Source organism: Anser anser (genome assembly GCF_964211835.1).
Source record: "Anser anser genome assembly, chromosome: 2".
NCBI classification, from domain to species: Eukaryota; Metazoa; Chordata; class Aves; order Anseriformes; family Anatidae; genus Anser; species Anser anser.
In genome coordinates, this window is record NC_139721.1 from 24,532,434 (window position 1) to 24,541,747 (window position 9,314).

General features: G+C 38.6%; 1 protein-coding gene across 1 annotated transcript in view; it reads right to left on the reverse strand.

Moving 5' to 3' along the window:
- Positions 1–8,971, reverse strand: part of INTS8 (integrator complex subunit 8) — a 23,499-nt gene extending 14,528 nt beyond the window's left edge. Inside the window, exons 1-9 of the mRNA XM_083825215.1 lie at positions 8,724–8,971; positions 7,467–7,641; positions 4,795–4,935; positions 4,294–4,365; positions 3,069–3,120; positions 1,986–2,168; positions 1,371–1,478; positions 516–671; positions 277–377 (exon numbers count right to left, since the gene is read on the reverse strand). Of these exons, the coding sequence (XP_083681341.1) occupies positions 277–377; positions 516–671; positions 1,371–1,478; positions 1,986–2,168; positions 3,069–3,120; positions 4,294–4,365; positions 4,795–4,935; positions 7,467–7,641; positions 8,724–8,853 (1,118 nt within the window). The 5' untranslated portion in view covers positions 8,854–8,971. The remainder of the gene's footprint in view (positions 1–276; positions 378–515; positions 672–1,370; positions 1,479–1,985; positions 2,169–3,068; positions 3,121–4,293; positions 4,366–4,794; positions 4,936–7,466; positions 7,642–8,723) is intronic.
- Positions 8,972–9,314: the final 343 nt, after the last annotated feature.

The following is a 9,314-nucleotide window of genomic DNA, read 5'->3' on the forward strand; positions in this document are numbered from 1 at the left end:
TGGGCTGGTTCAGCAGCGCACAAAGCTCCTAATCACAGGTAACTACGCTCCCAAAGTTCCCAAACAAAGTACACATCTCCTAAAATATCACTGCTTAGTGCAGCCTGATTGGCTTTGACTTCAAGTTTTAGAAGACCTCTGTAGAGGCATTTACTTAGTTAAAAATTTAAAAATGTGTGTGTATATATATAATTTGTTTTTAAAAGATTTTGTATACTTGAAAACCATAACTCGTCTTCTCAACCACATTGAACAGACCATTATTTAGCATCTCACCCTTGTAGAGCATTTTGGAACAGTTCTCTTTGCACCGATTGCCTCAACTGAACAGGTAAACTGAGGGCTAGATTATCTTCAAGGAATATCTTCACCAAGTCCTACAACACAAACACATTGGAATGAATCATCAATGGATAATTCAATAGTTAAAGGTAACAGATTAGATGGAATCATCAGCACATAACAACAAAAAGAGAAGAACTCCACTAGAAGCAGGCTTTAATTAAGCGCAATACCTGATAGTTGCCAGTTTTCAAACAGCTATCGATTTGATTGTAAGGAGTTGCCTGTTGAGATGCATCGTCATCAGATGAGGTAAGAACTCCGCAAGCTTGACAGTACCCAGCCAACCGTCCTTCATCTATGGTACAATGAAGCGACGATGAACCAATCTGAAAAGTAAGAGTCGATTCAGTCTGAGTGATCAAGTCTTATGAAACATGAGCTTAATTCTGAAGCACAAATGGAGACTCACAGTTTCTCCTAATAACAAAACAGTAGAAGAATGTGTGTGTACACACTTATGTTTTTGTCCTTTTTGCAGCTTGCACCATGCTTTGTCTTTTTAAACGAAAATTTGGGGTTTGCAGTTTCAGAAATATAAATGTGAAGCAAAATGAAAAAGTAAGCATATCTTAACTGTAAGTGAAAACGTTATCTTTCGTAGAAAGTCAGAACAGAGAGATCTCATTTCCAACAGAACATCGGATAAACATGAATAGGAAATGCTGTATGATTACCTTCCTCAGAAACACAGCAGCGCTATCAGAATAGCACGGTGGGCATGGATTGTACTGCTTAGCCAAGTTAATATTAACACTGGAGATGGTACTCTTGCATCAATGCTAGTTGTATAACCAAATATTCAATACACAACAGAATAAAACAATAATACATCACACCGGATCAATATAGTTTTGAACAAGACCCAACGTAAAACAAAGCAACAGAAGTTGTTGCCAAAATGCCATAAAGTTTCTTTAAAAAAATTATGTATACCATAAGCTTTACACTGCTGAAGAAGGAAGCAGTGATTTACTTCCTTTTTCTTTAGGAGAGCTGAACATAAACTATAATAAAACACTCATTACCCTTGCAATCAACTCCCTTGTTTTGAAAAACTTCTCTTTAGCGTTTTCATGGAGAGCTGCATTCGTAGCTCCTTGTTGAAAGTAGATTGCACCCAAGTCATAGCAAACCTGTAAACAGCATTGATATAAGACATATTATGTTGGAAATTTATATAACATTTCAAGTCAACATTAAGTATTTCAGCTCAGTTTTTAAATATATTTAAACTATTCCCAGTTTTATCTAGTGTATTGACACACGCTGTGTATCTTTCCCCACATACTTCAATTGTTTCCTTTGTAACTGTGATCTCAGTGTAAGTAATTCTGCAGAGGCATTCAGAAAATTACAGAATAATTTCCACAGAATAGTAAGAAGAGTGCAATAAGCAGTCCTTGTCATACAACAGTTTACTCCAGACTAGGAAAAAGTGAGGGTTTGTGAGCGATAATATTTACAACGTTGAAAGAAGTTTTAATAGCATAAAAATGAACTCAATAACATTTTATTGCATTGAAGAAAGAACGCAAGAAATATCAGTAGAAAAATAGTGCAGTTTATTTCAAAATATCATGCTACGTTTTGTCTAAAGAAACAGAAATAAATTGAAAGCTTTAGTCTAGAACATAAAGTACCTGGCACTGTATCTCCTCCGCACTGATTTTCAGTCCAGCTGTGGAACTCTCTGTTTCTCCATTCACCATACCAGGCTCCATGGCTAGTAAATCCAGAGTTCTTATCGTGTGGACATAGAGATCTTTATTCAGTTTAAGTGCTCCTTCTAGCACCAGGATGGAATCAGCAGCCTGCTCCTTCAACTGTAACAGTTCAAATGCATTAAAAAAAAAAAAAAGAAAAATCATGGTTTTAAAGCTTAGCTTTGGGCTTAAATTAATCCTAGAAATTTAACAGCATAGTAAAGTGGTAGCAAAGAACATTTCCTTAATACACTTGTCTGCTCCTGTATTTCTTGTACAATAACGAAATTTCAGGTACTTAGAGCAACAGGATCAGACCCTTACTTCCAACAGAAACAAAACATTTTTCTCCCAGTTTCACCTATGGCTGTTTATCCACGTCTGGAGCATTAAGTTATCCAACAGCTGAACTGTAAATTCTCAGCTATTACTTCACAGCTGAACTAAAAGCAGCTTCTCTTTGAATAGCAAGATTTTTCCAGAATTTATGATGAATTGGTGAAACAGACATCATTTACATTCACTTATTTGAAAAAAAATAAAAAAGTATAAATGCAAAGCCTTTAACTTATTCTAAGTACAAGAGTAGGGAAAGGAGCTAGGCTACTTCTGAAATAGAGGGTTTACTTTTCTTCTTTCTTGCTTGTCTCAAAGGAAAACACTTTAAGCACACCTAGCATTCTGTTGAAAGCAACATACCGAAAATGTACCTACTAAATCCTCTTAAAAAAAACACCAAGCATTATATTTTGCTGCCGTATGATTTTACACCTCAAGCACAGTATGGTCTTACTAACCACACACTGATTTTATAGAACACTTCAATCTCACAAAACAAATTCCATACTAAATCCGCTACAACACTGTCCAAAACCCAGCAAAACTTCTGAAAATGCTAGAAGTGGCTAATATAATATAAATGTACCGAATCCAACAAAATTGTGATGCAATTGTTTATCTCCTGTCCATTCATATTTACATGTAGATTCAAGCAAAAATTAGAGGTGGAAAAAATCTCACCACTTTCAAAATATTTTCAGTTAGTTCCTTTTCTTGCTGCATCTGGTTCATCCTGAAAAAACAGAGATGTGGTCAACACCTTAATTATAAAGCAAGCCATCCTATTGTTTTACTTCATGCTCTACACCACAACAATTAATTCCAAAAAAGTTTTGCTTACATATGTTTTTAACATCATTATGCTGGACCACCAAACATTCTTAGCTATCTCTCTGAAATACAACATTATGTAATTAAAAGATACAATGAAGAGTTTAAGATAAGAATATGATTTAATAAAATGAAAGTTTCAGTTTTCATTTCCTTGTGTATTTGTTTGTTGTTTTCTTTTTAAATCAGATCGTTAATATCAGCAAAATCATCATGAAGCAAACAGCTTCAACAGCCTCAAGTCTCTTTAAGCTTCACTGCTAAAACCTTCACAAGCATATGTGAGGGGCAGGAGCAGGGTTTGCATGATTATGTAAAAATTAGAAGTATTTTTAAACTATTTCCCCATATAGAATCTTCTGGTTCAGGATCAGACCCAGATACAGATAGGACAGTACAAGATTTCTAGTAGAAATACTAGTAGGGTTTCTAATCAACACTTATCAGACTCTCTCATACAAGCCAGAATATTATGCATCTAATACTAGAGTACAAAATTAACATAAAACACTTGAAAATTACCACTCTCTTGAGATACTCTCAACTTTATCTGAGAAATGCATAATACAAAAGTCAAATCTAAGGACAGGTTGTAACTAAAGCCACGCAATTTGTGGAATGAAAATTCAATGCTGACTTTAGATTACAAAGAATTGTCTAGTCATCAGAAATATTTCATTATTTCTCAGGTTATCTATAATGTTGTAAATAGTTATAACAAAACAGCATTAATCAAGCCCGTGTAAGCTAAAACAGGGTGCAAAAAATATATTCTGTTTAAACTAGAGAATAAGCTTTTTGCACAGAGAAATTGCCATCTCACTTTCTTCTACTATTTTTCATGCCACTACAAAGTCACAGATCATAACACAATAAAAAAGCAGAACCACAGACATACAGATACATTGAGCATGCATGACAGGAAAATAAGAATATACTTGAAATAAAGTTAAGTTTTCCATGTTACAGCTAACCATTTTAAGCAATTGTATATTAAGATGATTTAATTCAATTATAGATTCTATTTCTGATTACAAAATACACAAAGTTCAAATGAATCATGCTGGTAACTTACACATTCAGTTGAGGTGGACCAGGTTTCACTTGCTTCACAGGAAAACTACTCTTAACAATGGTCCTTATTGCCCTACGGGGGGGAGAAAATTAGGCAAAGAACGGCATTAGCTTCAGAAGTGTAATAAGATGACATGCCTCTTAAAAATATCAGATTATTATTTCAGATACTTTAAACCATTACGCTACATCCTCTACTTAAGAGCACATCTACTATTTCAGAAGTGTTCTTAAGCCCACAAAAAGCTAAACGGCAATAACATTTTTATTTTTACCTTTATGAGATGACACTTCAAACTACTCCCTTTACCATTTTGTTAGGAAACAAACCCAGCTTTAAAATCGCTTTTCAGACTTAGCTCCTCACTACAAGCCATTTACAGACCACAACACTAGTATCACTTTACAATTCTTTCTCATTCTACATACAGGTACATAGAAAGAAGAAAACAGTGTTTACTTCTATCATGATTTTAAGATTATTGCCTTAAAAGTAGTTTACCATCTGTTGTAGAGCAGTATGGCCATCGCAGTGGTTGGGGGTATGCTGGACAGGTCTACATCCACGTGCTTAGTCCCTGGGGGAACCTTGCTGATACACAGAAGCTCATTCAGGAGCATGTTCAACACGGGAACAGATAAGCTGTCAAAAAGAAGAGAATTAGGTACTTCATACAGCAATTCTACTTCTGGAATGTTTAAATAATACACACTACTACTCGGTACTATATTATTAGTTAACAAAGCATGGCAGCATGGTTAGCACGTCTACTTAGCATAATGAAATGCTCTGTATCAGATGACGTTCTAGATCAGTATGTAAAGCAGCAACCTGTATTAGTAACTAAGTCAAGCTTGTAGAAGGTTGTCCTGACAGAGCTATCTACTTCTATGCACACTGCATTAGTCTGCTCAGACACATCCCCAAAATAATTCATTTACAGCAACAGGTCCCAAATAGCGAGAAACTCTTTTCAAATTAGTCCCAGATCATACATCCAGAAGATAAGCAATTTTCATTTCCATATTTCCATTTCAAGTGGAACTTCACTCATGTAAAAGAGACATTTATCTGTGCTATCATGTCTTAGCTCCCTTTTTGAGACATCATCTGCTACCAAACTGTGTTAAGAGTAAGAACTGGAATAGAACACTGTAGTTCCACTGTAAGCTGTAGTACATAACACCATACATACATGAGGCGGGACAGAGCCTTCCCTGATAAAATGGGAAGGCATGCAGGCTGGATTGCATCACTCCAAGCTTTTGAGGTGTAATTTAACACAACTGAAACAATATTGCTAATTTAGACATTGGTTGAAATTAGCAGTGATCTGCTACTGCCAAAGTACCTTGAACCTTTTCACAAGGTTGCATTTTTTGCAACCAGCATTGAAAATAACCAGTTGAAACTACACTTGTAGCAACTGAAGCCAGAATCCTTGGTTAATAAGTTGTAGGTCTTGTGTTCCATTAGACTCCACGTCTGTGACCATGCTATGATTTTTAAACTAACACACACTGGTTTTTACTAATGGCAGGTCCAGGAATCTTGTTTGAGTTGGCAACAGCAGAAGTCTTAGAAAAAGCTGTGATTCTTTTTTAAACTACCCTGACTAAACCTTTGGGTATTGTCAGTTAAAAAACAAAGAGCATAGTTCTTAACTGAGAACAATCTGAGGCTTTGTGAGCTCACAGAGCGAGAACTCTTCCTAACATATAGAGAGATGATGAATTAGAAATTGAAATGACTTCAGATTATTTCTCAGAAAAACAAAACAGTTCTGTACTGAATCCCAGAATCAGCCTAATATTGTCAAACGGGAAGGCTGATTTTTCGATCAGGATTATACCCATATTTTGAAAACAAGAGGTACTACTAACTGGCAGAAAGCATGCCACAAATAAATGTCAGTAGAAGTTCCTCCTGCAAGAACAGAGGCAGCCTTAAAAATGCCCTCTCGTACATACTCATACACATCTGCTTTCAAAGCTAAAATATGTATAAAGCCCCCTACTGTATACCAGATAGTTCTTTCTGTACAATATTTTCATAACTAACCACAATAAAGGTTTAAGCTTATTCTCTACAGTTGCGCAGCACCTTGCAAAGGTACTTAAGGACGCAGTAATCCAGCCTCACAACACTCCACTAAGGCAGATAAATATAAGAACAGATATTATGGGAAAAAAGGCGAAGAACTTCATAAGTAAAAATCAAGGACATCTCATTCCAAGTCCTTTTACCACTCACGATAGCACACTACTAAAAACAAAACAAAACATTACGATCTTCATATATTAAGAAGTACAAATAAAAGCTGGAGAGACAAAACCCACCACTACTTTGAAGGAAGAGCTTTCAAAATACTTCTGAGATTAGTGAATTTCTCTAACACATGACAAAGAACATGTAATTTTCAGATTAACTCCAAAGAAATAAGACAGTAAAATACAATTTAAAAGCACATCCCAAAAAATTAAACAAACCGAGTCAACTTAACTTTTATCTAGCAAAGAACTTTCTTCTTTCAAGGTGCTTGCAACTTTAACATACGCTGAAGAAGTGAAGAGTAAGTCTTGCCCACTAAGTGTAATTCCATAATGCTTAGCAATGCCAAAGCAAATAGTTCCAGGCCTTGCAAGACCATTCAGTAGCTGAAATTATTGGCAGGAGGAGGAGGAGTTTGTCTATTGCCCATTTCAACCACAGCCAGTTCAGTGATCTAGTTCACAGATCTATGGAGTGCTTTACAACTATAAAGCTGGAGCAAGAGCTCCAACTTAACGCATTTCAGAATGGGGAAACTTCAGCTGTTTTTGTCACTCTAGAAAGAATAACCTAAAACTTGTCTTTACACAGTAGACATTTGGACATCTTAGAACAGCATGCTTGCACGTAAGCACTTTATCTTTAAATTATTAACAGCATCGATCTGCTTACGTCTAACCTGCAGATGAAACAGAATTTGATTTCAGCTGGCAGACCCAAGACTCCTCTTAATCTAAGAAAGTTACTGCCCTAATAGCAAGCAAGAGAAGTTTCAATTTGTTAAAATGAAGAAATTAAGCTACAAGTAGATCAGGTTGATGGTTGGACTTGGTAGTACTGAAGGTAAATGATTCTATGATTCTAAGTTTAGTAAATTCAGTATGAGGATGTACAGACCATACCTTTTCTCTAATACATCCAAATCCCACTTCAGGTGAGCAGCAACTTTAAGAGCAAGAAGTTTTAAAATGCGGTTTCTTTTGTTATCAGGTGGTGGCTGGACTTGGTTCTGTTCATTCACTGATGGTTTGGAAGCTTGTTCCAAGAACTGGACGATCAGCTGTACAGGCGGTGGATCTGCAGAAAACACAACTTCTCTTCAAATTCCACGTAAGCCCAGAAATTCATTTCTTGTTGCAGCCATGATCAGGAATACCTTATCTCCTTATCATTTATACCGACAACATTGTCACCTGACAGGTTCTAATCCCAAGGGGTGTTTTGTTTATGCTGAATCAAATCAGATTAACTTCTCTTTATTTAGCCTTGAAATTTATTTGACCACAATAACTGCATTCTTACACTTCCATTTATTTTCCCAATTTTTAATAATAAAGTTTTAGTACTTGTATCTGCAGAAAATAACTGCTGTCCATTTAAATCACTTAGCTGTTGTAAAAATACATGCCTGCTTACACTTCTTTTCTGTACTTTAAATGTATTTATGAGCATCTTCTGTTACTTCTATGTACATTTAGAAGAAAAAAAATGTATGATTCTTAAGAGATATGAAAGCTGCAACGTCTCTCCCTTACAATCTGACAGTCTCTCCAGTACCTCTGGGCTGTTCTGAAGAACTGAAGACAAATCATTCATCAACAATTTTTTTTTGGAAAATAGCAACATAAGATCTCAGCCCAGAAGATATAGCCTGATCGTGCTTAAATCTACTTTTTTGTAAAAGCAGTGCTGTCACTGGTGGGTTTCCTGTCTCCTCCAGCTGTTTGGAGAATTCAGGCTCTGAAAAAAAAAATGATTTCTCTCTCTGATCTTCAAAAGATCAGCTACTATATATATATATATATAAAATATTTTTTATAATAGACCAGTCTATACAGCTTTTTATTCATCCCAGTCCGAAGCAAAGCAACTCCAGCACGGAACCCGTAGGAGGGCTGTAGCTCTTTATGCTAGCAAGCCTTAACTGGGGAAACCCGGCTGCAAACCGCACTCATTCTTCCCAACAGCACTCCCCATTAAAAACAACAACAACAACAACAACCTCCTTGTCACATCTCCGTAACTTACAAACGCAAAACAAAATCACGGCGAGGACAGGACAGTGAAACCACGAGGTAGGAAAAGGAGGGTGAAACAGACGCCAAGCCCCCGTCCCTGTGCCGCCCCCCTCCCTGTGCCTCCCCCCTCCAGCCACGCACCGGGCGAGGGCTTCCGCAGGTGCTGCTCCAGCAGCTGCTCCTCCAGCAGGAACTCGAACCAGGAGGTCTGCGGCGGCGTGCAGGGCCGGCTGGACGTGGCCGCCTCCCGGTCGGCCGCCTCGGCGCTCATGGCGGCGGCGCTGCCCCGCGGCCGGGCCCCGCGACCCGCTGCCTGCCTCCGCCAAGGCGGCTGCGCCTGCAAGATGGCCGCCGGCCGCGGGCAGCGCGGGGCGGGGCGCGGGGTGAGGGCCAGCCCTCCGCGGCGGGGGCGGGAAGATGGCGCCGCCGTCCCGTCAGCCGGCCGGGGGAGGGATATTGGTGGTCCTTAGGTCGTGGGGCTGACCGGCTGAAGGCTGTGCATGGAGGTCCCGAAGTGGGAACCTCGGGGGAAAAAGCACAGCCCGACCTCTGTCAGAAATCAGTGGGAGCGCGGGCTGGCAGCACCCCACCGCCTTGCTGCCTCCATTGCTTCCACCTTGGTGCTGGCTCCCCTCTGTGCCACCAACGCCGCTGTGGTGCTGCGGCCCTGAGGTCCAGGCCCACCTGAGGAAACATCTCTCACCACATGCACTCACTACTGAGGCCCATGGG